The following is a 26391-nucleotide window of genomic DNA, read 5'->3' as shown; positions in this document are numbered from 1 at the left end:
ATGATCTTTGAGGTCCTTTTCAACCCAAGCCGTTCTATGATTCTATGATTCTATGCTGTGAGGCTTGTTACGCAGAGCAGCATTCGGTTTAACTGAAGCTGTAAGATCCTACCTTCGTAAATCCGATGCTGTCCAACACAGCGAGTGCTACAAATACCCAGCTGAAGCTCGGGGAAAGCTTCCACCAGCATCGCAGCATCAGGTGGAGAAGTGGTCATTTCACACCCACCAAGGTGGGTGAAATTTTCACGAGGATGGACCCTCAAGAGCAGCACTTCCGAAGGGGTAACAAGAAACACCGCTCAAACTTTTCTTGGACAGCATTTCCAGCTTCTGCTATGTCAGGCAAATACAGAAGGCACTTTGTGGCACGTTTTGGTGCTCATACTCCACTTCAGAAGCAGCTGGAGACTAACCTGGAGGCCCTGCTGTAACATCAGACCTCCTCAGGTACCGCCCAGCAGAGCTACGCAAACCTTCAAGCATTGCATGCAACTGCTGGCACAGCGTTTGGAAATAAAAGGAGGAACAGTGCAGGTACAGAACTGTAGTAATCTTTCTCCTCCTGTAAAGATTGCAAACAAGCCTTCTGTGGGGTCGTGAAATCTTTTAACAGGTGGAATTCAGGTAACAGGAAGGGTTAAAACATACGCGGCTGTTCATGGATGGTCGTTATTTGGAAGCCTGGATTTTTGGAAGCCTCCCGGATGAAAGCCATCCATCCAACAAGGAATCAGGAATGGGGTGGTGAGCAGGACATGGGAAATCATCCTGTCCCTGCACTCAGCATTGGTGAGGCCTCACCTTGAGTGCTGGGTTCAGATTTGGGCACCTCAGGACAGAAAGGACACGGAGGTGCTGGAGAAGGTCCAAAGAAGGACAACAAGGCTGGGGAAGGGATTGGAGAATATGGCCTACAAGGAGAGACTGAAGGAACTGGGGCTGTTTGGTCTGAGGAAGAGGAGGCTGAGGGGAGACCTCATTGCTCTCTTCAAATACCTGGAAGGTGATTGCAGGGACAGTGGGGCTGGTCTCTTCCCACTGGTGACAGGGGACAGGACAAGGGGAAATGGCCTCAAGCTGCACCAGGGGAGGTTTAGGTTGGAGATCAGGAAAAACTTCTGTACAGAAAGGGTTGTGAAGCACTGGAACAAGTTCCCCAGGGAGGTGGTGGAGTCACCATCCCTCAATGTGTTTAAAAATCATTTGGATGTGGTGCTCGGGGACACGATTTAGCAGTGGGTTGTTGGAGTTAGGGCAGGATGGTTGGGTTGCGGTTGGGACTTGATGACCTTGAAGGTCCTTTCCAACCTGAGCAATTCCATGATTCTATGATCAACAAAAATGCTGCTCAGTTAAAACGTTACTTTAACATCAGAAGGAGAAATAATCGCATTACCCTGGTAATTGCTACGCTGTGCTACTGCAACGTGAGCAGCTGTCGCGCGGCTCTGCACAGTGTGCTGTGCTCAGTGCTCTGGACACAGAAGACTTGGGCAGCACAGCTTGCCAAACATACAAATCCTGCTGTGGGCTTCAGAGACAAGGTGCAGATTTCCACACGGCACAACGCTCCTCTGGTGCACTGCCAGGGAGCCAAAGTGGGCTTCACTCCTCCAATCCTACAAAGCTGCTCGCAAGAAAGGGGACGAGGCAGCCTCACCCAGGGAGAAAACTTGCCCTACCTGTACAGCAAACAGCGCCTCGGTGAGATGCTTCACCAGGCAGCATGTGAGAGAGGAAGGGGGAGGAGGCCGCATGGGATATCACCTCCAAAAGTCACATAACACACTTGAAAAGAGCGCAGGATTAAACCAATTGCTGCCCCAAATGATTCGTCTGAAATTCAGAACGCTGGGACAAATTATGAATTTCCTTTGTCAAAGCCCTACAGCAAAAACAGCTGACGTAAATACTGGTTGCTGTATGGAAAAAGGAGCTGAAAATCCTTTACTGCTGGAGACCAAGCGGGGCTCGTCCTGCTGGCTAGGCCTCAGAAGGGCTGCAGGCCCAATGCACCCAACACGCCGACCCCAGCGTTTGGCAAAGCAGTTCTCAGAGGAGCAGATCCGCCCTCAAAACAACTGACAAAGAGAGTGACATCCCTTCCACAAACAAACAACCCTGATCCCCGTCTGGAAAAGAAAAAGGAAGCACGTTCTCACGTTCAGCACTTCCTGCCGTAGCGTCGCGGGCTCCACGCAGCTGATCAGACGGAGCAGCAGGTCCATCATGGCTGATGTGTCTATGTGCTTTAGCACCAGGCTGATGAATTTGTCTTTTTTCCTTAGAAACGCGATCACCTGCAAACAGAAACATCATCACCAGCTGCCAGAGCGACAAAGAGATGCGACACCGCCGCGTTTCCTACGCTCCCTGTTCTTGCCTCAACCAACCGGGCCGGCTGCCAAGCAGCTCACGGGCTGAGCCCTCTCAGAGAGCACCTGGGATAGCGCTCCTGCTTCAAGGCAGCATGAAATGAAACCTTTTTAGCTCTCTTTTCTTTCCCCCGTGCCCCACAGAAATAAGAGTACTGAGGAACTAGTGTAGCTAGACAAGTTTTTTTTCCATTACAGCTTTCTGATGTTCTTCTCCATGTTAAAAATCAGCTGTGAATTGGAACGTGTGTCTTCCCCTAAAACACTGCGCAGCACAATTCCAGTGCCCCTTTTATGGGCTGAGGCTCTATTTATGAAACAAGGAGACGGTGGGTGGTCATGACAGGATGTACCAACCCCTTATGAGCAAGCACCAATCCACTTCGGTACAAAAATCAAAGCTTTAGAGCCATCATAAAACAAAAACGACGCGACGGTGTCCGAACGAGCGAGCAATTCCCCAAGCAAGGAAGCACGAAGAACTTCCCAAAGCCCACGTTTCCGTTCCAACCCTCAACACTTAATGCTCTTCTTCAGCTCTAAAATACGAGGCCGCACCAACGGCACCGACAGACCAGCGCCCGCGAACCGAGCCGCTACCTGCTCCGTTTTCCTGGCGATGAGGTTCCCGATGGTCTTGCTGAAGAAGCTGGCAAGCAGTGGGTTCAGGGGTGGCTCGTGATCCAAGAAGTCGTAGAGGATGTTGAGCAGCGTCTCGTCCCCGCCGAGCTTGTCGTTGATCTGGGGCACGTCCGAGGTCAGCAGCTCGCAGGCGGTGTTGGGGTACCTGCGGGCACACAACCGCGCCGAATGAAGGTGAAAATGGAAACGCTCGAGGACGTGGGCCCTCGTGGAGGTCACGGAGCCAAGAGGAGGAAGCATCGCCCTTCGTGGGGCAGAAAACAGCGTGAGAAACGAGGGCAGGACGAGGGTGACCGGCGCGCACGACGCGTCTAGGGAAACACGGACCCTAGCATGTCACGTGTGGGTGTTTTACCACTGAATGACGCACTGAAATTATGCACTTCAGTCGCCTTCAAATGACAGCTCGTTCTGATTTTTCAAGCCGAGCTTTATCAGTTTCAAAGCACTTAGAACCTCTGAAAGCCTCTTAACACGAGTGCGTTCGTACCACTAAGAGCCACCTCAAATCTGAAGGCTGATTTGAAGGAAGTACCCGAGCAGGATTCTCTGATGTCTCTGGATATATAAAAAAAAGCTGTTTCCACTGTTGGAGCTGAATGAAAAACACACACGGGAATATTTTTGTTATTTCTGATAGCAAGGTGGTGAGGATTTAAAGGCAGACCACGAGCATGCCCTAGGCCCAAGCAAGCAGCTCCTCGCTGCCCTGCTGGGTTCCCATGTTCCAGCCAAGTCGCTGCGCAGCCCTCTGCAAAGTTGGTCGCTTTCTTTTCCTCTCTTCTGAAGTCATTCGGTTCTGGTTTGGGTAACTGAGTCCACCACCAGAACGCCGCTGGGGGGTGCGAGTTCTGCTCCAAGACAAAGGTTCTTAAGGCTGGAATTGCACATTAAGAGCAGAGCCACGCGGCCCCAGCACTGCCTCAGCCCCCCCCGCAGTCGTGCAGTGGGTGAATGAGGTGCAAACCGTGACAACTACAAAAAGCCAATTCATTTCATCCCATGAGAAATCCTACAAAACAGTGCTGCCACAAATGCACGGGCGTTCTTCAGGGCACTCCTTTCCCAAGAGGAACGGCATCGTTCCACGGGACACGGAACCAGCACGCCTCCCACTTGGAGCCGCTCGGTAAGGTGTGCTATGACTCGCAGCTATGGAAATAGAAAACACTTCTGTAAAACAGCATGGTCATCTCTACAGCCCAAAGGGAAAGCTGCAATGTCTGCCACTGCCAGGGATGGGAAACATGGAGGGCAATCCTCTTCTCTGATCCCTCCTGGCTGTTCTTGCTCCTTCACTGAAGAACAGCCAGCAGGGAATGCAGCTGCTCTGCTACAACCCGGCCACACGACACCACGAAATCCTTCCTCCATCCCACTGACCTAACCTCAGCAATTCTACAGCTCCCTGCATTTATAGTTCATCCTCCATCACAAGCAGCACAGGACTCAGGTTAGGGCAAACCCAGAAAGCTGGGACTGCCCACCTCTCGTTCCTCTCGTTAAGCAGTTACTGATGACAGAGCCCTTCTTTGTCCTCCCCCAACAACTTGCTCTCAGCAGCCTTTGATGAAGGACCTCACCTTTGCTACGCCACACGGTGCTCGTCTCCCTTACCATGGGCTTTGCTGTTCCACCAAACCCCATCCTGAAGACCTGTGGAACCTGACTTCCCTCTACAAAGCACAGACACATCCCTTTTTGTAGGGGGAGGGGGTTCCATTTGCACAATGCAGAAGCCAGATCTACAGGCTCAGACACCTGAATCGCCCTGGAGCCCCTGAAGAACTCCGTTTTATTTTCCACTCTGTCCTGCTGGTTTTCAGGCTGACCAGGTGAGCGCCTTCGTGCTTGAATTCCTTTAAATCACACAGGTGAGCACCAGCCTGGCAACTCTTGCAGTGATTTTCTTCCCAACGTTCTTCCAGAGATGCTCCAGTCCGAGACAGCCCCCTGGACCATTCCAAGAAGGTCACCACGCATGGATCTCCTGAGGAGCCACTGAAGCAAGCACCAACCCAACCCAACCCAAACCAAACCAAACCAACCCAACCCAACCCAACCAACCCACGCAGTTCAACTTCCTGCCCCGGCCCCATCTTGCTCTATGCTCACACCATCTCCACACCCTTACACGTTCTTTGACGCCCTTCCATGGTTTCAAAGAATCATAGAATGGCCTGGGTTGAAAAGGACCTCAAAAATCATCGAGTCTCAACCCCCCTGCTGAGTGCAGGGTCACCAACCACCAGACCAGGCTGCCCAGAGCCACGTCCAGTCTGGCCTTGAATGCCTCCAGGGACGGGGCATCCACCACTTCCTTGGGCAACCTGTTCCACTGCGTCACCACCCTCGGAGTGAAAAACTTCCTCCTAATATCTAACCTAAATCTCCCCTGTCTCAGTTTAAAACCATTCCTCCTTGTCCTATCACCATCCACCCTCGTGAACAACGTTCCCCTCCTGTTGATACGCTCCCTTCAAGTATTGGAAGGCCGCAATGAGGTCTCCTCGGAGCCTTCTCTTCTCCAAACTAAACAAGCCCAGTTCCCTCAACCTTTCTCCATAGCAGAGGAGCTCCATCCTCTGCTCATCTTGGTGGCCTCCTCTGAACTTGTTCCAAGTGCTCTGTGTCTTTCTTGTGCTGGGTCCCCAGGCCTGGACGCAGTGCTGCAGATGGGGCCTCACAAGAGCCGAGCAGAGTGGGACAATCCCCCTCTCTCCCTGCTGCCCACTCCTCTTTTAATGCAGCCCAGAACACAGTTGGCCTTCTGGGCTGCAGCGCACACTGCTGGCTCATGTCCAGCTTCTCGTCCACCAGGACCCCCAAGTCCCTCTCCGCAGGGCTGCTCTTGAGGAGTTCTTCCCCTAGTCTGTATCAATATCTGGGATTGCTTTGGCTCAAGTGCAGTACCTTGCGTTTGGCCTTGTTGAACCTCATTAGATTCCCATGGGCCCACTTGTCCAGCCTGTCCAGGTCCCTCTGGCTGGCAAAGAGTATCGGAGCTTTTGCTTTTAGCAAACATTGCAGGAATCCTATTGTCCAGCCCTGAGGATTAAGCAGCCACAGCATCCTTTCCCCACGTCCTTCCTTTTGTGAGGGTGTACCTTTACCTGCAATGGGTTATTTATCTTTCTTAAACTAAACCAGCTTCCTACTAAAAACGTTCTTAATACCAGCTCTGCATGGATCAGGAGCAAATGAAACATTTCCAAAGCCAGCTGTGAGCTCCTCAGCCTTCTGCAGCTCCCGACCAGCTGCTCCACGTGCGTGCAGTTCTGATTCTTCCCCTTATAAACAGCGTTATCATCGGCTTGGGATTTGTTTTTTTATGTCTTTTTTGCTCCTCGAAGGATGGTAAATCTGAGTACATTATGGTTACGATTACAAAGTGATTTCACAGCAGCCACATTTCTTAGAGCTCTTAAGGTTATAAGAGGAGCTATTTCTCCTTTTTTTTCTGGCTCGCTGCTCCATGCAAAAGGCATTTATGATTCCTAAGAGCTCATGCACTGTGCCTCCCCGCAATACATACCCAGCCACCAGGCAAGAAGTGAAATCTCTCACTATTATGGGGTGTTCCACTCCTGCAGCCCTATGCATCTTCAAGTTTCACAGCCAGACTGCATGCTGCACCCCTCCCATTGAGGCTCTGCACCCCAACCCGTCGCGTCTCCGTGCGCTGTGCTTCGGTGGGGATTTACAGCTGAGCTGCTCTCTGTCATTTCTGAACTGGGTGAACTTTCATCTTACTGGCACGTGGCCAGGGGAGTTCCCATCCCTGGGGGTGATCCAGGACACTGGAGATGTGGCACTTGGTCCGTGGGCATGGTGGGACGGGTTGGGGTTGGACTTGGTGACCTTGGAGGTCTTTCCCAACCTGAATGATTCTGAGATTCCGTCATTCCAGGACCAAAGCGTTGTGATGATTCCAGTCCTGCAGCACGCATCACTCCAAGCGGTGCATCCTTCAAACCCAGCCAGTTTCTCTCCCCCCTTCCAGTTCAAAAACATCTCTAACTTTTTCTAAGAGCCAAAATCTGGGTTCCCCTTGGATTTAGACAGTTTATTCCTCCTGCTTAAGTTTTATCTATTCCAAAAGCCTCCTCAGTTTTTAATAAGCATAGACCCTCTTTCCTCTCACCAGTGCCTCAATGTGCTTTGGAAATGCTTCTCCACCCCGTCTGTGTGTAGTGCTGGAAGCACCTCCAAAAGCAAACCTAGAGCTGCCTGAAGCACTCACGTACCCTTAGAGCCTGCAAAAGGCATGCCCTGCATGTGAAATTCAAGGGCACCTGGAAGTTAATGCTCACACCACGCCACACCTCCTCATCCCCTACCTGTTTAGCACGGATAAGGAAAGGTTTCCAGCTTACCCCACAGCACAGAGGACCAGAAACGTGAACTGCTCACGACAGCACCATGAAAGATCTCAAAGGAACAGGACGTACAAAGACGGTCTGGTTAACAGCAGCAGGGGAAAGCCAGTTATTCTGCTCCAGCAGGACAAATGCAAGAAGTCAAAAGACAAATCGCAGTACCGTGGCCTGGTGGAGGTCAGCAGGGACCTCTGTGTCCCTCTGTCCCCTGTGTCCCTGCAGAGCCCCCTGAGCTGTGCCTGGCCCAATGCCCACGTGGGGCTGGGGATCTCCAAGAAGACTCTGCAGCCTTCAGCCCAAGTAGAAACAAAATGTGCCTTTGGAGGACAACGGTTTGATGCCAACCCTCCAGTTCCTTTTGGTAATTCACCTTTGATGGAGGAAGCCTTGCAATACCATGCATACAGCCCTCCACTTTCCTGCCCAGCACCTTCCCTGGCATTCCCTTACCTACAAATACTCACCTACACAGACCTGATCAGCTCCTCATCAAACCATCCCTTCTGTGCACTGCCAGCAGCCGTAGCAATAACCAACACTGACCATTCCCACAGCAACGCACTGTACGCTTCTACTGATTTATTTATCCATCGAGGAGCCTTTTATTTTTATGTAAACTTAGCGAAGGAAACCAAACTTCCCAAATCCAAAACGCAAATATTTTCAAGGGCGCACTTGGTTTACAAGTATAAACACAACTTGATACGAGAAATGCCACATCCAAGAGCTCACCACCAAAAGAAAGAGGCCGTGTACACGGGCGCTGTACGAATAACGAAACCAACAGGTTTTGCATATGCAGCACACTGAAAACACGACATCTTTTATTCACAGCACAGCCTGATGGCTTCCGTGGGTTTCCTATTGCAAACTGATCGAGGTCAGACAGTTGTAACTGTGCAGAACGCTTGTGCTTTGCTTGCAGTTTTGCTTGAAATGTACTAAAGGCACTTCTGAGATACTGATTAATTTGCGTGCAAAGGCAAGGCACGGTTTTTGAGGCCAACTCAATGAAAAGCCATTAAAAGTAAAGAAACAACCCTCTCAGCCTGCCCTACCAATGGGAAAATGCAGTGAAATCTCTCACAGTGCTTGACAGCTCTCCTGCGAAACCAGAACTGCGGCACCGTCGCGCAGCAGTTCCTTTCTCACAGGAACATGTGACATTGTCATACGGGACAGAAAAGGAGCACCTACTTGAAGCGGACCTTCTCATCCATGTCCACGGGGGGCTCATGGGTGATGAGGTTGACCAGCTCCTCCATGCAGTGCTGCTGGCAGAGGAAGTCCAGCAGCTTGCGGTTCTGCGCCTTGCACTCCTGTAAGATGTCATCTTCATCCATCAGCTCGTGAAGTGTCACATCTTCTTTGTCCAGCAGCTTATCCACGTGCGATGTCGTGTTCAAATCAAACTTCCAGAACATGATGATGGGACACACCTAGCTGGAATGCAGAAGAATGTGAGTCAATTTTCAGCCTTCGTTATTTCTTCCTCTCTCTATGTATACAAGGGGTGATGGCTTTAAACTAGAAGAGGGGAGATTTAGCTTAGATATAAGGAAGAAATTCTTCACCGTGAGGGTGGGGAGGCCCTGGCACTGCTGCCCAGAGCAGTGTGGGTGCCCCAGCCCTGGAGGTGCCTGAGGCCATGGATGGGGCTTTGGGCAGCCTGGTCTGTGGGAGCTGTGGCACATGGGTTCTGATCTTACCACGGGAAAAAGTAGAGATCTGCGGTTTGTATCACCCAAAGGGTGCAAGGCTGGGCAGACGAAACCTGGTCTGTAAAATAACGCCAAGTTCTGTTCCCAACCATCCTCAAACAGACGATGCTCAACAGCCTGCACACAGCCACGTGTCAGCCTGGGGGCTCCACGTTTAATAGCTGTTCCAATTGGGACTTATGGGTGTCCACCAATAACAGAAGTGGTGAAAGGTGCAAGAAACCGAAGCCAAACGCAGAAAATGAAGTCACCATTTCCTCCTACACATTCTGTGTTAAGTATTTGCTGACAGGGAGCCTTCCTCACCATCCTCTTCCTCCACAGAAAGCTTCACACAGGCATTTTACATCCATCCCAGCTAAACACAGGAGGTTTTGACACAGTTCTTTCCAAAAGCAGAGAAGTGAGGCATCGCACCCAACAAAAAAACGACAAATGAAAGGTGCTGCTGAGCTGGAGCACAACCCCAGCATCGCACACGCTGAGTCCCTTTCTCTCATCCCAACCTCTTGCTTTCTGGTTATCCTGACCTTTCTCGACGTGAGCTGCACCCATTTGCTTTTCTTAGCTAGTTTCCCCAGCACAGGTCATTCATGATATCAGAACAAGGCAATGCCCAGACCCACCCTTAAGAACCTCTTCTCAAGGTCCCCCCAAGCTTCATCCCTCCCCTTATCACTCTGCCCTTTGGCAGGGCAGGACCTGGTAATGCTGTAACTCTTCAAGCACCCACAGCCCTTCCCAACCTTCTACCACACAAGACACCCTTACGATCTCCACGAAGAAACAAGACATACTGCCCAGTGAAAGAACTTGGATCAGTTTGGCACAATTTAAGCTACCGACCTTCATCTTCCTTTCTTGTATCTCTGACTATTCACAGAATCAGACTCACTAAAGTTGGAAATGACCTCTAGGATCACCGAGTCCAACTCCAACCCATCCCCACCATGCCCACTAACCACGTCCCCAAGTGCCACGTCCACACGGTTCTTGGAAGGCTCCCTGCAAGGAGCAATCCCTGCCCCACCTCAGGTTAACGACTCCCCACTAAGGATATCTAAAAGCAGCAGCACCACTCATGAAATTAGGGCTGCTTTCCTCGGGACTGGCTCCATTACCCAGGGTATCATTGACATCTCCGCTCCGTGCTCCAAAATTCGCCACGGGGAGATGATTTCAGGGCTTTTTTTCCATATCAAGTCTTTAGTTTCATCCTCCTCCTTCACCTTGGAGATTTAGAGATCAGCACAGTCCCCGCAGAGTGGTTCTTTGCGATGCTGACGGGATGATGGGCAAAGGCCATAGGTGATGCAAGGCCAGATCATCAACAGAACATTTCTGCTGTGAACTCACAAACTGTGGCCTCCTTATAACCAGAGCTGTCTTCCCTCGGCCCTGCACATCACATTCACCGGCTGGCTTTGGACTTCAGCATTTTGAGGCAGAGATCCCACACCTTTATGGGAAGCAGATCTTGGAGAAGCTCCAGACCTCACTGTGGCCCTCCAGTACTTAAAGGGAGCTGATAAACAGCAAAGCGGCTCCGTACACGGGCAGAGAGTGATGGCACACACAGGAACAGCTTTAAATTAAAAGAGGGGGACTGGGGTCAGATCTGAGGGGAAATCCTTCACCCAGGGGTGGTGCGTCCCTGGCACTGCTGCCCGGAGCTGTGGGTGCCCCATCCCTGGAGGAGCCCAGGGCCGTGGATGGGACCCTGGGCACCCTAAGCTGGGGGGAGCACCCAGTCCATGGCAGGGGTGGGGGAGGGAGGTCCCTTCCAACCCAACCATTCTACAGCTCTGTGATCATTAAGGTCCCCTCCAACCCAACCACTTTATGACTCAATGATCCATAAGGTCCCTTCCAACCCAACCATTCTACAGCTCTATGATCATTAAGGTCCCTTCCAACCCAACCATTCTACAGCTCTATGATCATTAAGGTTCCCTCCAACCCAACCACTTTATGACTCAATGATCCATAAGGTCCCTTCCAACCCAACCATTCTATGGTTCTATGATCTATAACATCCCTTCCAACCCAACTATTCTGCAGCTCTATGATCCATAAGGTCCCTTCCAACCTGACCATTCTATGGCTCTGTGAACTACAAGGTTCCACCCAACCCAACCATTCTATGGCTCTATGATGTATAAGGTTCCTTCCAACCCAACCATTCTATGGTTCTTTGATCATTAAGGACTCTTCCAGCCCAAGCTATTCCAGGATCCCTTAAGTGCATGGCCTGGATCCCATCAGAAACAGAAGCAGGATCCTGACCATGCATCACAGCTAGAAAACCACATCACACGTGGTAAGATCCCTTTAATCATCCAGAATTGGCCGTTTCAGCCAAACCCACAGCATCAGGCTGCTTGGACAGCTGCCTGTGAGTACCAGGCCATGGTTTTTGCATGGAGCTGGCAGGCCAGGAGCTGTGCAAATGAAGGCTCAGCCTAGAAACCTGCCCAAGTGTCAGATTGATCAGTGTGGGCTGATCCCAGCCTTTTGGGAACAAATCCCCCGCCAAAAATAGCACAAATTCTGGCAGAAGGAAGCAGTTTCTAATCTGAGCTTTCAATATTCTTGATATTAAAAAAGAAAGTTACATTTCAGCATTACAGCAATAAGCGAGAGCTTCTGCATCTGCCCATCCAGCTACTGAAAGTGCTCTTAAATGAATTTCTGAGTTCAGAGCAGCCATCTGAATTTTCAACCTACGTGACACCCTCACAGCAACGCTGCTTGGCCGTATCGTGTGTTCATCACAAACTGTTCTTCAGATATTTTTAACTAACTGTGCTGAGCTCTAAACTCACCAAGAGAAAAGCTGACATAAAAGGCCTTCCTCTAAGGCATGTTTGGGTGCACAGTTAACCTAAATGCATATATATTCCACCCATAAATGTGGAATACTGGTAAAAAACTGTGAAACCATGACAATTCCATATGTACACATGGACAACACAATAAACCCTACCTTTGAAAAGTAAGCCCTTTACCAATCTGTCCCTTCCACGTTTTTTTTTCCATTCATTTCCATGGTTCTACCAAGAGAAGCTGTCCAAGCCACAGGGAAGGCCAAAGAGATGTCCTCAGCCCTCGCTGCACTCCTCTTCCTCACCCTAAAACCAGTCCAGGGGAGCTTGGAGCTACGGGGACTGCACTGCTTGGATATTTAGAATACCGTGTCCTGTTCTGGGCTCACAAGTTCAACAAACACAGGGATCTCCCAGAAGGAGTCCAGCTGAGGGCCACAAAGATGACCAAGGGCCTGGAGCATCTCTCGTAGGAAGAAAGGCATGGTGACCTGGGTCTGTTCAGCGTGGGGAAAAGAAGACTGAGAGGGGATCAGGTCAATGTTTGTAAATAACTGAGGAGAGGTGGGAGGCAAATGGATGAGGCCAGGCTCTTCTTGGTGGTGGTCTTCTATGGAGATACTCAATACCGACTGGACACCGACCTGTGAGACCCACTGTACGGTACCTGCTTTAGCAGGGGGGTTGGACTCAGTGATCTCTTGAGGTCACAGGCACTGCTGGAACAGAAGCACTCCTAAGAAATGGGATGTCCCCAGAGAGAACCTGAGCTTCACCAAGGAACCTCAGCAGCATCCATCACTGCGCTCTGCTCCTCAGCGGGACCCCCAGGCACTGCAGCCATCCCACAGGGAAGGGTTGGGGCGGCCTCGTAGAGCCCGGATGCAAAACGAGAAACAAAGCCCACTGCTGGTGCTAAGAAATAAATCCATAGGACAGGAAACAAAGCGGAGGAACTTCTACATACCACCGTTCTGAGCACTAGAACCCACTGCTGAAGTTAAGGAACCCGAGGTCACAGTACATCAGAAGAGGCGGAGGAAGACAGGGAGCCACTGAGAAACACGAGGAGCATCCTCCTCTTGCTCCGTGTGGCACTGCACGGCCCAAGAAAGGAAAAGCAGGAACTTAAATCAAGTTGGGGCACCTTACTGTTCTGGTGGCAAAAAATAAAAACAAAAAAAAAAATGCAGATTTCCAGGAATGAAGACCACAAGGACAGCTTCGGGTTTTGATGGGGCCGGCTAACACGACCCCGTGCCCTCACAGAGCAGTGGGCTCCTGGGCCCTTCCACCCTGCACGAAGGAGAGGGAAGCGGAAAGGGACACGTCACTCTTCTGCAGAGGCCACTTTTGGAGACGTAACCTCAAACAGAGCCGTGCAGGGGAGTCAGTCATGGGAGGTTAGGAAAGGAAGCACACCCCGTTCACCAGGAGGAACTCGGTCACTGTGAAAGCCAACGGCGCACAGTTGTAACTCAATGAGGACAAAAGCAGAAGTGGCCCTTTCTGGAGCCTGAGCCTCTTCCTCAGAGGCCAAGACACTGCTTTCTGCTCAGAGCAGGGGAAGGAACAAACCTATGTACGCTGAATAACCACGTGGTCTGCCTGTTTGCTTCCTCTTGCAGAACTGCTGAATCTTCTTACAGAGCTCGGCTTGGCCTCTGCACCTTTGCAGGAGGGAACTGCTTTCCACGTTCACGCTGTCCGGTCGAGGAAGACCCAGTCCTCAGACCAGCAGGACCTCACTGGCTTCTTGCAACATCCTAAAGCCTAAAGAACAGTGCTGTGTTCAGCATTCACCAAGCTACAACATCCAGACCACCTCCACCTTAGGACAGAACGGGATCAGGTCAGCAAAGGGATGCTCCAAAAGGATGAATCAGTTCCTCCTTCTTTTGTGTGGGAAGGAACCAATCCAGTTTTTAACTCTACCTCCTGGCGCGCCTAACTCCCCAGGTGCAAAACTCTGATTTTACCATTAAGTCCGGATACTTCCATTCAATTCAGGTGAACTGCCCAAGTTTCTCCATTTAACCAGTTTGCTGCTCTGTCTTCAGTACCAAAGATGGGTCCTGAGACTCCCAGATCCTCACGTGGAGGACGACGACTGCGGGAACGATAAACCCCTAGAGAACCTCAAACTTGTGCACGATTTGCTGCTCCAGCTGGATGGATGTAAGTCTATGGGGCCCAATGGGATTTATTCCAGGGTACTCAAAGAGCTGTCTGATGTCATCACAAGATCTTTCTCAATTATTTTACCGTGGTCTTGGGAATTTAGAGAGGTCCCAGTCAACCAGAAGAAACACGTAGATGCGGCAGCTAAGACCATGGTTTGGAGGGCATGGTGGGGATGGGCTGATGGTTGGACTTGACCTTAGAGGTCTTTTCCAACCTTAATCATCCCGTGGCTCTGGAGAAGCTGGCAAACATTGTCCCAGTTTTCAAGAAGGGCAAGAAAGAAGACCCAGGCAATTAATTACAGGCCTGCCAGTCTCAGCTTGGTGCCTGGCAAAACTGAAAAACACCTGAAAGACGATGGAGTCGTTGGTCACAGCCAACGTGGGTTCACGAGGGGAAGGTCCTGTCTAACCAGCTTAGTCTTCTTATACGACGGGGTTGCCCACCTAGCTGACCACGGAAAGCCAGCTGATGTCATCTTTTGGATTTCAGCAAGGCTTCGCAGTATCCTTCTGGTCAAACTGCCCAGGATACAGCTAGCCAAAAACATAATGTGCTGGGTGAGCAATTGGCTGACGGATCAGGCTCAGAGTGTTGTAGTCAACGGGGTTCCACCAGGCTGGTGGTCGGCCACTGCTGGGGTTCTGCAGGGCTCCATTTTTGGGACAGTTCTCTTCCATGTTTTCATCTATGGCCAGGATGCAGGACTTGAAGGCATACACTAAGTAAGTTTGTGTACAACACTCAACTGGGAGGAGCTGTTGACTCCCTTGAGGGCAGAGACGCCTTGCAGAGAGATCTTGACAAACTGGAGGGCTGGGTGATCAGAAACCATATGAAGTTTAACAGGAGGAAGAGGCAAATTCTACATATGGGATAGAGGCAGCCCTGGCTCTGCACATGCTAGGGGATGAGAGGCTGGAGAGCAGCCCCGTGGAAATGCAGCTGGGGTCACAGCTGATGGCAATGCCACCAAGCAAGGGAAGGTACTGTCCCACTGTGCTCTGTGCAGCCTCACCTCAAGCACTGGGAGCAGGTTGGGTGCCACAACATCAGATGGACATAAAACTATCAGAGAGGGACCCGATGAACAGCACAGATCTGCATCGGGGGGGGACCAGGTTGGGTCTAGGGAAAGGTTCTTCACCGGAGGGCGGTGGGCACAGTGCTCTCAGACACAGGGTTTGGGTTTTGGGTGCTGCCGTGTGGAGCCAGGAGTCGGACTCGACAATCCTTGCGGTCTCAGGAGGTTCTGTGATGGCTTGGCAGAAGGGTTTGAATAGTCTGGATTGCTGGGCCACATGCAGCTGTACAGCATGAAACCAGGTCAAACACAGTGTTACGCTTCAGTCACACCAAGCCCACGCAGCGCTGCAGGTGTGGGGCAGAGGGGCTGAAAGCTACAGGAGGAAAAGCACCTGGGGGTGTTGGCTGGCAGCTGAACATGAGCCAGCAGCGTGCCTGGGTGGACAAGGCCAATGGCATCTTGGCTTGTATCAGCAACCGTGTGGCCAGCAGGACTGGGGAAGAGCTGGTTCTGCTGTATTTGGTGCTGGCGAGCCCACAGTTCAAGTACTGCGCTCAGCTTTAGGTCTTTCTCTGCAAGAAGGATCACGAGTTGCTCAAGCAAAGCAACGAGGCTGCTGGAGGGATTAGAAAGTAAGACACACGAGGATCGGATGAGAAAATTGGAGTTGTTCAGTTTGGAAAAGAGTAGGCTGAGACCTCATCACTCTCTACAGCTGCCAGGGGAGGTGTAGAGTGGGTATCAGGGAGAATTTGCTCACAAAATGGGTGCACAGGGCAGAGGGGAGGGGTCCCCATGCCTGGGGGCACTGAGGGACATCACTAAGGGCCGTGGTTTAGTGATGGCCTGGGAAGAGCTTGGAGGATGGTTGGATTTGAGCTGAAGGGTTTTGAGCACATCTCGTGCTTACTGGTGGGGCAGCATCTAATGGAGAGCTTCAGCTACCAAACACGAAGCAATTAAGAAGCACGAAGCGTTAGACCATAACTAGTTACTCAAAAGGAACTCCAATTTCCTGGATTTTACTAGCAGTGCTCCTTTTAGACAACCTGTCCTTCCTTCACCTAACCTCGCATTGCCAGAAACCTCGCTCCTGCTACCTACCAACATTCACTTGTGGTCCCCACGCTTACATTTCTAATTTCATAAAACCGGGCACACCCTCAGCAGTACAAAGATGTTGTGCAGATTAACAGCTGTGAACAGCTTAAAATAATCTTTCCTTAACCGGGTATTTCCTCAGCGAGCTGTTATCCACCACCAGCAGCCTGCCTTTATTTGTAGTAGAGGCAAAGTTCGCCTGAGATACCAAGAGGCCACTGAGAGACGTGGACGTATCCAAAACAATCTCTGTTACATTGCCTCTCCAGTTGCACTTTCCTTCCTCAGACAACAAGGGAAAAAGAACAAAAACCTCAATGACAACGAGCGCATGATGATGAACGCAGCAGGGTCAAGCTTTGCATTCTTGCTACTCAACTCCTGGTATTATTTCTTTCTTCTTTTTTTTCTTTTAAAGCTGTCTCTAGCTCACGTATTTGGGAAAAAAAAAATTGAAATGCAGTCGTTATAAGAGTGATAATGACTCCTGTCCAGGCCACAGGTTGCCCTGAGCACTGGTAAAGGCAACAAGAAAGTGCAGAAGTGGGACGGCCCTACAGGCGGCCACCGAGCAAGAGGAGCTCTGGCAATCTTGCAGCAAGCCACAGACTGCAAGAGAAGTAGTAGAGAATATGTGTGCTCTGCCATTCCATGATAGTCATCCGGTGTCAAGATAAACCCACAGCTCAGCTCTCCCATTTGTTTTCTCCTGCTCTTGCTTGGAGTTGCAGAAACACGGCTCCTCATGCATGAGAGCACTGCCTCACCGGCGGCTGCCACCAGCAGGAAGCTCTGACAAACCACGCCGTAAAAAAAAAAAAAATAAAAGGACGAATTTCACATCGTAACTCACAGCGAGAAACGGGCTGGACTGAGAACATGTCGTAGAGAAAATCCGTTTGAATCCTTTGTGATAAGTCACAGCTTTCAGGAAGGCAGGTGCTCGGCAGGCCCGGGGAAGAGCATCCTTGCTGGCGGTAGCACAGAAAAACTATGCAGGCAAGGAAGAGGAAAACAACTGAACAGAACAGAGGTGCCCAAGAGGTGCTCTCTGTTTGCTGCTTTTCAATGCTAAGTGGATTCACGATTTTCCATAACCTCCTAGAGGACACGCACACCTCGGAGGAGCCGCACCTCGTTGGTCTGGCTGTTCTGCACAGGAATCGATGGGGAAATGTTTCCAGCGTGCCTCCGGCCAAGCTGAGGATCACCACCTTTCCACTGGGTCATTCCAATAAACTAACGGGGGGTTAGTTAGTTAGTTAGTTAGTTAGCAGACACCTGCTCAGCTGGGACGCACCGGCACACGCGGCTTGCAAGAAAGATGGGGGTCCAACACCAGCAGAGCCTGCCTTGCTCCCCACGTCCCCATCGCAGGTGCTGGTGCTCACCCCACGTGCAGCTGCAGACACCTGAGAGCCTTCCTTCTGATCTGGAGCATCCAACCACGGGGGGAAGCGTGTGGGTTCCAGGAGGCAAGCTCCCTCCAGCCATGCGATGCCATCTCTGGAGATCAGCTGCTTCGCGGAGAGCGCTGCTGCTCCGTTTCAGAGCTGTAGAATTAAGCCGTCATTCAAACGCTCCCTATTTGCCAACACGACTGCTGCAGGAATTTTTTTTTTTTTTTGAAGATTTAGAAAGTATGCAAAGGCTGCAGACAAGAACCAGCAGAACACACGGAGCAACCCGTGACGGCGCAGAGTCTGGGGTAGATGATGAACAACGTTAAGGAACATCGAGTCCTCTTTCTCCGTATGCTTCAAAGGCATGGAGTCATAGAATGGAACGACAGCATCACCTTCAAGGCTGGAGGGAGACCCTTGAGGCTGGAAGGAGACCCTCAATGCACTGCTACTTTTTGTTCCATTGCTTGCACTAGCATAAAATACGTATTTGCTCCGCTGGGGGCATTCAGTGTCCCCTTTACCCCTTTTGTCCCTCTTCATCTCATCCTTCCCTGTATCTGGGATTCCCACCTGGGGGCCTGGCCTTCCAGTTAACAGCTGCTCTGGGGGCAGACAGGGTTCTTCTGAAAGCCTACACCAACTGCCATTCGGGTGGGTGCAGAGACCTCTGCCTTTGCTAGAAAAGAAATATCTGTTAAAAAAAATAAAATAAAATCATCGGTTGCTCAAATTCACCAACTGGAACGGTGAGATCTGCCTTACCATGAAGCCTACAGCATCTCACGGTGCTTCTCAGGCTGCCGTAGACACGTTGTGACTCTTCCTGCCCTTAAAACTCTGGGTGAATTTGGGTCTTTGTTCTCTGAAATCCGTATTTGCATTGTTTTGCCCGGGATTATTGCCGTACCATGGGCAGAGCTGCCCTGAGCTTTGCTATCTGAACACGGGCGCGTGCACACCACGCCACTTTCCTACCTTCCAGAACGCCCTTGGTACAACAAGACCAGCGAAAACGGCCATGGGAGGACCAGCAACCAGTGCTGGCATCTCCTCCTGGAAACTGGGAGGAAATTACCACGATTTATGGACTTTTTATTTAAGCTTATTTAAGCCTGCTCCCGATAAAATGAAAGGCGGAACATTTTCCACTTAGTTACTAAGTGGAAACACATGGAAGGGCTGAGAGCTGTACGTTACCCTACTGGTTTCCAAAAAGAAAACACTCCTGAGTACTTTTGACTTGCCTGCAACATCTTCCTTTAGTAAAAACACAAAGGAGAAGCATCAAGTCATAGGGAAGAGGAAGCTGAGGGGAGACCTCATTGCTCTCTTCAAATACCTGGAAGGTGATTGCAGGGAGAGCGGGGCTGGTCTCTTCTCACTGGTGACAGGGGACAGGACAAGGGGAAATGGCCTCAAGCTGCACCAGGGGAGGTTGAGGTTGGAGATCAGGAAAAACTGTGCAGAAAGGGTTGTGAAGCACTGGAACAGGCTCCCCAGGGAGGTGGTGGAGTCACCACCCCTCAATGTGTTTAAAACCTGTTTGGATGTGGTGCTCGGGGACAGGATTTAGCGGTGGGTTGTTGGAGTTAGGGCAGGATGGTTGGGTTGCGGTTGGACTTGATGATCTTGAAGGTCTTTTCCAACCTGAGCAATTCTATGATTCTATGTCAGCACTGTGCCACAGGTGAAGCTCCTCCCCGCTCTCACTTCCTTCAGCCTCTCCAGTCTTACCGGGCACGGATTCCCAAAATGAATTTTCTTTTATGAGGTTCTCGCTCCACTTTTTCATACGGAATTTCCATGTTGGTTCTTTTTTCCTCTCCGTAAGCACAAATAATAACTTTCCTTTTCTGAAAGGAGAGAGATTCTCCGATTGTAGATTGTAGGTTCAGAACGCACCTGTGAGTCAGCTGACAACAGATCTCCGGGGTTCCCCAGCGCTCAAAGAGCTCTACAGCTTTAAAACACAGCTGCTGAACAACCACAGCAGGGAATCAAAGCCACCGCTTTCACCTGGTGAACTTCAAGTCCAGCTTGCCTTCGGAAAGTTTGCTTCAAGCAAACCGTTGTGCAATTTGTTAACACACCACCGAGAACGTACAGACGGGCGAGGACGGCGAGATCGATAGTTCACCTGAAATCCCCAGCAGGCATTCTGCATGGGCTTCTCCAACTGGTGTGGAAGAAAAGCTGCGAGGGGGCAGCCGGCTAAAACTTAAGAAACGGAGCAACAAAGGAAAGATGGGAAAAACGCAGCGAAAAAGGTCTCAGAAGAAGCAGTGCTCCTCAACGTCCAACCCAAAGCATTCGATGAGCAGCAAGGTGACGGCGTCATTCACAGGCCAGCCCCTCTGGGAGACCTTTGTTTAAGTCAGACCTCGTGCCTTTGTAGTAGCACATTGCAGAGTTACAGAATCATGAAGGCTGGAAGGAAGCACTGAGATCACCAGGCCAGCTCCAACCCATGCCACCGTGTCCCCAAGTGTCACGTCCTCACGGACCTGGAACACCCCAAGGAACAGAGCCCCCCCCACTGCACTGGGCAGCCTGTGCCAGTGCTGGAAGAAATTCTTCCCTCTCTCCAACCCGTGCAGGCACACAGCAAAGAGTGCACCTGCTTACAACCACTGTTGCCAGGTACCAAGTCGAGGCATTATTGCTTTGACTGAGCCTGCTTCTTTGGGATGAGGACAAGCACCTTGCCTTGCCCACCACGCCTGGCTGGCACGCCGCTTCCTCGCTGTGTGCTTCCATCCAGCCCAGGGTCTTGCCATGAGCTCTGAGCCCAGGCTGCTCCATAAACCCCAACAGCTCCGTGTCCACGTGGACGTTGGTCACAAGTGGGGTCCCCCCATGGTTCTATCTATCTCGGGACCGGTGCTCATCGACGACTCTATCAGTGACACACACGCTGGGTCCGAGGGCACCCTTAGCATAATAACCCTTAGTTATGCAGTTGATATGACAGAAGGAAAGGATGGCATCCAGAGGGACCTGGGCAGGATGGAGAAGTGGCACCTGCATCCAGGCCGGGGCCCCCAGCGCAGAGACATGGAGCTGCAGGAGAGAGACCAGAAGGGGCACAGAGATGGTTGGGGGCTGCAGCAGCTCTGTGTGGGGCAGGCTGAGGGAGGGGTGTGCAGCCTGGAGAAGGGATGGCTGCAGGGAGATCTCAGCCCTCTGCAATGAGGTCTCCCTGCAGCCTTAGTGCCTGAAGGGGGCTTAGAAAAAAGGATGAGAGCAGCTTTTACAAGAGTGGACAGTGATAAGACAAGGGGAACAGCTTTACTAGTAGCAGGACAGAGCAGACGAGCAGCCTTCCTCCGCCAGGCGTCGCGGTGCTCCCCAAGAAATGAAGCATTTAACACACAAACCAAACAGATCCTGTTTGTTACAGCGCTCAAAGAAGATCTTGGAGTCACTGCTTGAAGAGCTGAGTACCGAGCAGCAGCCAAGGAGCTCCAAGGAGCATCAGGAGTTATTGCAGGGAAGAATAAGCAAGTAAACAGGAGGCATGACATCACTTCTGACTATCGTGTGCTTGCATCTCGAGCGCCGGTCTGGTTAGCTTCTGTCAGGAGAGACAGCAGAGCTGGAACAAGTACAGCTGGTCGGGGCAGCGTCTCCTGAAAGAGACTGAGCAGAACTAGAACACGCACAGCTTCCCAGGGAAGATGCATTCAACTCGGCTTGATGGATGACTTCAGCTCAGCAAAACAGCAGAGACAAAGAAAGGCACGAATGGTTTTGGGGAGGCGAACACAGGGTTATTTACAGCTTCCCACAAACCAAAGAACGGAGAGACACCTCGAAGATATCAAGCAGGCTATTTTAAAACAAAGCATTAATTGCAATTAGGTTCCAAGCAGGAAGAAAAAACCCTGTGGAACTTACTGCCATAGAAGGTTACAGAGTCCAAAAGCTCCACTCCCCTCAAACAGCGGGTTCCTTAGAGCTTAGAGTCTAGTTCCTTAGAGTTCACAAGAAAGAGGTTTGTAAGGGACGCCTCCCCACCCCCCCCAAAACGCTTTGCAGCCACTCTGGTTCAGAACAAACCACTGAGCTGATGACCAGCAGAAAGCTGGAGTGCTCCCCTCACACTGTGCTGAACCCCTCCTCCCCCTTCCCAACGTCATCAGTGGGAGCAGGTACCAGCCCTGAGCCAGCTACATCTCCACAACAACTGCGCTCGTCACTGGGCTGCACTGTCATTGCCAACTGTTTTCTATTTCTCTACATTTTGCTGGCACAGATGACCACAAATATCTTGTTACCACCCACGTGCTACAGCTTTTAAATGGCTTCTAGAACCATTTTCTCCTGCTTCCAACCAGCAGGTGTGGCGGGTTCCAAAACCATCATGAAACGGCTTAGGTTGGAGGGGACCTCAAAGCCCACCCAGTTCCAACCCCCCCCCTGCTATGAGCAGCGTTGCCAGCCACCAGGTCAGGCTGCTCAGGATCCCATCGAGCCTGGCCCTGAATGCCTCCAGAGATGGGGCACCCACAACCTCCCTGGCCAAGCTGTTCCAACTCCGAGCAGCTCCAGCAGCACCTCTGTTCACAGACCACCTGTAACCTGCACTTCTCTGCAACGATAGCTGGGCTCTCCTGAACCCTCGTGAGAACTTTAAGGACGCCTTCTCTCTGCCTAAAGGTTCAGCAGCATGAGTGCTTTTCCATAGGAAAACCCATCCCCACTGACCACGTCCCTAAGGGTCACAACTCTGAGGCTCTCGAACACCCCCAGGGACGGGGACTCCCCACTGCCCTGGGCAGCCCGTGCCAGTGCTGACCACGCTTTGGAGCACAGATTGATCCCAGTCTCCAACCTGACCCCCCCCAGCACATTGTGAGCCCATCCCCTCTCGTTCTATGGCTGCTCTCTGGGTGCAGAGGTTGACCCTCCCTCGTTACAACCTTCCTTCAGGAGTGGGAGGGATTGCTGAGCTCTCCCTGAGCCCCTTTGCCCCATCCCACTCCCTCAGTTGCTCCCCACAGCGCTGTGCTGCAGACCCCCACAGCTCCACTGCCCATCTTTGGATGCAAAGTAACTCCTTAACTTGAACTTAAGAAACTTCTCCTACTGAAATACCAACAGGAACGTGACCACATCCATTAGCTCCACCACCTGCGTGGGTTTAGCACAGATTGCAGCGCCCTGAGCAGCCAGCCCATCTCGGGCACAAACAGGAGCCCAGGGAGTTGTGTGCGAGCGTGGGGAAGAGCTGTGTGCTGTGAGGGTGGCAGAGCCCTGGCACAGCTGCCCAGAGAGGTGGGGGAGTCTCCTTCTCTGCAGAGATCCCGACCCACTTGCTCACTCTGTGTGCAGCTGCTGCAGGGGTTGCAGTGGGGGTGGGGGGGCTGACTCCAGGAAAGACAGCCTCCAGAAATTAAAAGAAAATGAAGAAAGAAAGAAAAAATTCCATCTTCTTCCCTTAACTATGTTCAAGATGAGAAGCATGTGGCAGTGTAACCTGGGTTTAGGAAGCATCCTGACCAGCACACCACGCCTGCTCTGCAGACTGAACAGCAGCAGAGCTTCCACCTGCGTGCAGCCAGCCCTCCCCAGCAGCATCCCAGCAGCACCACGTCTCCCTCTCAAATTTATTTAAAATTAAATACGAGGAACAACCCCATTCGCAACCGGTCGAGTTAAAAGGAAAGGCAGATGCAGTACCTTCAGTAGAAGTTACTTCAAACGGGAGATCTTCTCCACAGACACAGAAACATTTGGGTTATGGTTCCTGGAATACACCCAGCTTCAGGTAATTATTTTCATCCAGTGTGAATTCTCTCTCTATCCTGGAAAAAAAAATGTTAAAAAGTTATGGTTAACGAGGGTCAATGACTTTCCCAAACAAGCTTCCACACACCCCTTTACTCAAACAGAACTGGGAGCTGGACTGTAGGTGACTAACACTGCCAAGCCATCACCGGCCACCAGATCAACTTGTAATGAGCTCCTTTTAATTACCCCTCCCCTTCTGCATTAGGGGTTAACAGCCCCTCCACTCCTCAGCCCTCGGACTCAGCCGTGAGACTTGTACCTCAGTCAAGAATACGTTTGTTTTCTTGACATCGCTTCAAAAGAAAGTTATAGGTTGTCAGGGAAACCGAAAGGTCATTTTCACTTGTTCCAAGAATAATTGCAGCAACAATACACGTATTTCACATCCAGCCTGGGGCCCTGATCGCTACGGAGGCAACAGGGCAGCCGGTGCAGGAACAGCTCCTGGAGTGCAGGGCTGGGCACGGAGCTGGGCTCTGCCACTCTGCCCCTACCCTGGTGCAGCCCACACTGCCCTGCACGGGGCTCAGAGCTGAGCCCAGCATCACGTTACCCCAATTTCTGAAGCATGCTCACATTAAGACTTCAACCTGGGTCACAGCAACTCCCGCTGTCGGTATGAAGTGGGAGACAGAAGGATGGAGCACGGCCCTGCCAAAAAGGCCCCGTGTGGGGGGACAGGTGGGGCAGCACCACGAGACAGAACTGAGCCCTGGCAGCCCAGAGAGCTAACTGCACCCGGGGTGCATCCAGAGCAGCACAGCCAGCACGGACAGGGAGGGGATCTGCCCCTCTGCTCTGCGCTGGAAGACCTCACCTGGAGCACTGCGTCCACATGGGGAGTGCCCAGCACAGGACAGACACCGACCTGGTGGAGTGCAACCAGGGTAGGGCCACAAACAGGGGCCCTGGGATGGAACAGCTCCCGACCAGGACGGGCTGAGAGCTGGAGCTGTGCAGCTGGAGAAGGGAAGGCTGCACAAAGAGCTGAGAGTGGCCTTCAGTATCTAAAGGGGATGTGGGAAAGGAGGGGTGCACCCTTTAGTGGGATCTGTGTGATAGGACATGAGGAGATGGTTTCCAGCTCACAGAGGGAGACTGAGACTGGGTCTAAGGAGCAAGGTCTTTGCAATGAGGGCAGTGAGGCACTGAGGGTTGCCCAGAGAGGTGGTGCTGCCCCGTCCCTGCAGGCAGCCACGCTCAGGGGACGGGGCTCTGAGCACCTGGTGCAGCCGTGGGGGTCCCTGCTCACTGCGGGGAGTGGGAGCAGGGCCCTTCCAGCCCCAGCCACTCCATGATTCCTGGGACAAGCATTCCACAGACCTGAACAGTCCTGCACACGTTGGAACCCTCAGAAGGCATGATGGCACAACACAGAGCAAGACATTTTCTCATCACCTTGTCGGCAGCCTTGCAGTTGGTGATACATTCAGCCCAAACTGAAGCTGTTAATTGGAATGGGCAGAGTACACAGGATCTGACTGTGCAGGGGTAAGGTCTGTAAACGTGATGCCTTTCCTTCTCCCCAGCATTCGTCCAAAGTCTCCTCCGTGCCGTATGCAATCAGCTGAGCGCGGCAGAGCAGCACTGACTTCAAACCCTCACCTGGGGCCCACACAGCATCCCAGAACCGCAGAGATTGCAAGGACCCCATCCTGGCCCCGCCAGCAGCACGGCGTCACTCCAGCCCCAGTTCTGCTCAGCCTGTGCTTGAATCCCAGCACCACGGACAGGCCCCAGGCCCCTCCTCAGCCCCAGAGCACAGCAGGTGCCTACAGACAGCACAGAGCACTGAGCCTGAGAGAGGGTGTTCCCTCACACGGGCTGTCAGATGTAAGAAAGCACGACACGGTGCAGTAGAAGTGTTTCTTTTCTACCTTCTTTTCTAGAGATGTACATGTCTCGCTCAGTGTGAACCAGCTGCACGGGCCTGTGTGGTCAAAGCAGCGCTCTTCCACGTCTTTGAAAACCAAGTGTCTGCGGATGTCACTGCTCTAGGCTTGCTCCAATGCTCCAGACCTCCAAGTTCACTGGCAAGGCAACGTGTCTAAAAGCAATCAATAGGAAACCGATTACTGGGAATGGCAAGCTAACCAACGGGACTCACTGCCAGGCCCCCAGAGCCAAGAGTTTTGTAACGTTTTGCAGGTCTCTGGTTTAAACGGGTCATGGAATTTGGGGGCACAGAATCTGCTTTCAAGTTCTGTCCTGGGAATGCTCCTGCAGAGCTCCCCGAAGCTTCATAGGGCCGAGCAGCACCCACCAACACCCGTCTGCAGGTCCCCAGTGTGGCGTGAGGAGCCTGCCTGAAGTTCAGCGTGAGCAAAATCTACAGGAATCCAAGAGACTGCAGATTTACAGCGTTTCACGAGCCAAGATATTTCCAAACATACAAAACTGCTAAAAAATACCTTGGGTTTAGACATTCCAGGCTGGTTTTAATCCTTAGAACACCCCTCATCCCACTCGCAGGCCACAGGCAGCCCTAGGATCAGTCCCACAGTCTTTGCTCTTTCCCACTTCCTTGTTTTCCAGCACACACCACATCCACGCCGCGATCCCTCCGAGGCTCGGCGCTGCCATAGGAAGCTCAGGGTTCCCACAGCAGAAGCAGTCAACAAACACATCAGCAAAGGAAGCTCGCAGGCACCGTGGGTATTTACCATCGTACACCGAGCGTTACCACCAGTGCCCTCTCTTCAGTCCAAATCCCAGGGAATCCCCCTCCCTGAGCTTCCACCGCCTCTTGACGCCGTTGTCAGAAGGGAATTCCATTCCCTGGGTGTTTTCAGAGCACCCAAAGCTTTACAGGAATTGCCAAAAGCCCAACAGCCGCCCGGGCGACGTTTGATCTGCGGACAACACCCCGACTCCTCTACCATCTCCACCATCCTGTTGAGCAACACAAAGAGTCCTACCCCACCGAAGCCGAAAC

General features: G+C 51.8%; 1 protein-coding gene across 2 annotated transcripts in view; it reads right to left on the bottom strand.

Moving 5' to 3' along the window:
• The window catches only part of PPP6R2 (protein phosphatase 6 regulatory subunit 2), a gene marked incomplete at its 5' end in the record, with an annotated part of 59464 nt that extends 33961 nt beyond the window's left edge, over positions 1 to 25503 (bottom strand). The window contains 5 exon segments of one of the 2 annotated variants that reach the window (XM_021384206.1): positions 2166 to 2303; positions 2979 to 3165; positions 8597 to 8842; positions 23346 to 23470; positions 25334 to 25503. In XM_021384206.1, the coding sequence (XP_021239881.1) occupies positions 2166 to 2303; positions 2979 to 3165; positions 8597 to 8823 (552 nt within the window). 2 annotated transcript variants of the gene reach the window in all.

This window comes from Numida meleagris, chromosome 1 (genome assembly GCF_002078875.1).
Source record: "Numida meleagris isolate 19003 breed g44 Domestic line chromosome 1, NumMel1.0, whole genome shotgun sequence".
NCBI lineage: Eukaryota > Metazoa > Chordata > Aves > Galliformes > Numididae > Numida > Numida meleagris.
The sequence above is the reverse complement of the archived record's forward strand: the minus strand, read 5'-3'. Positions and strand labels throughout refer to the sequence as shown.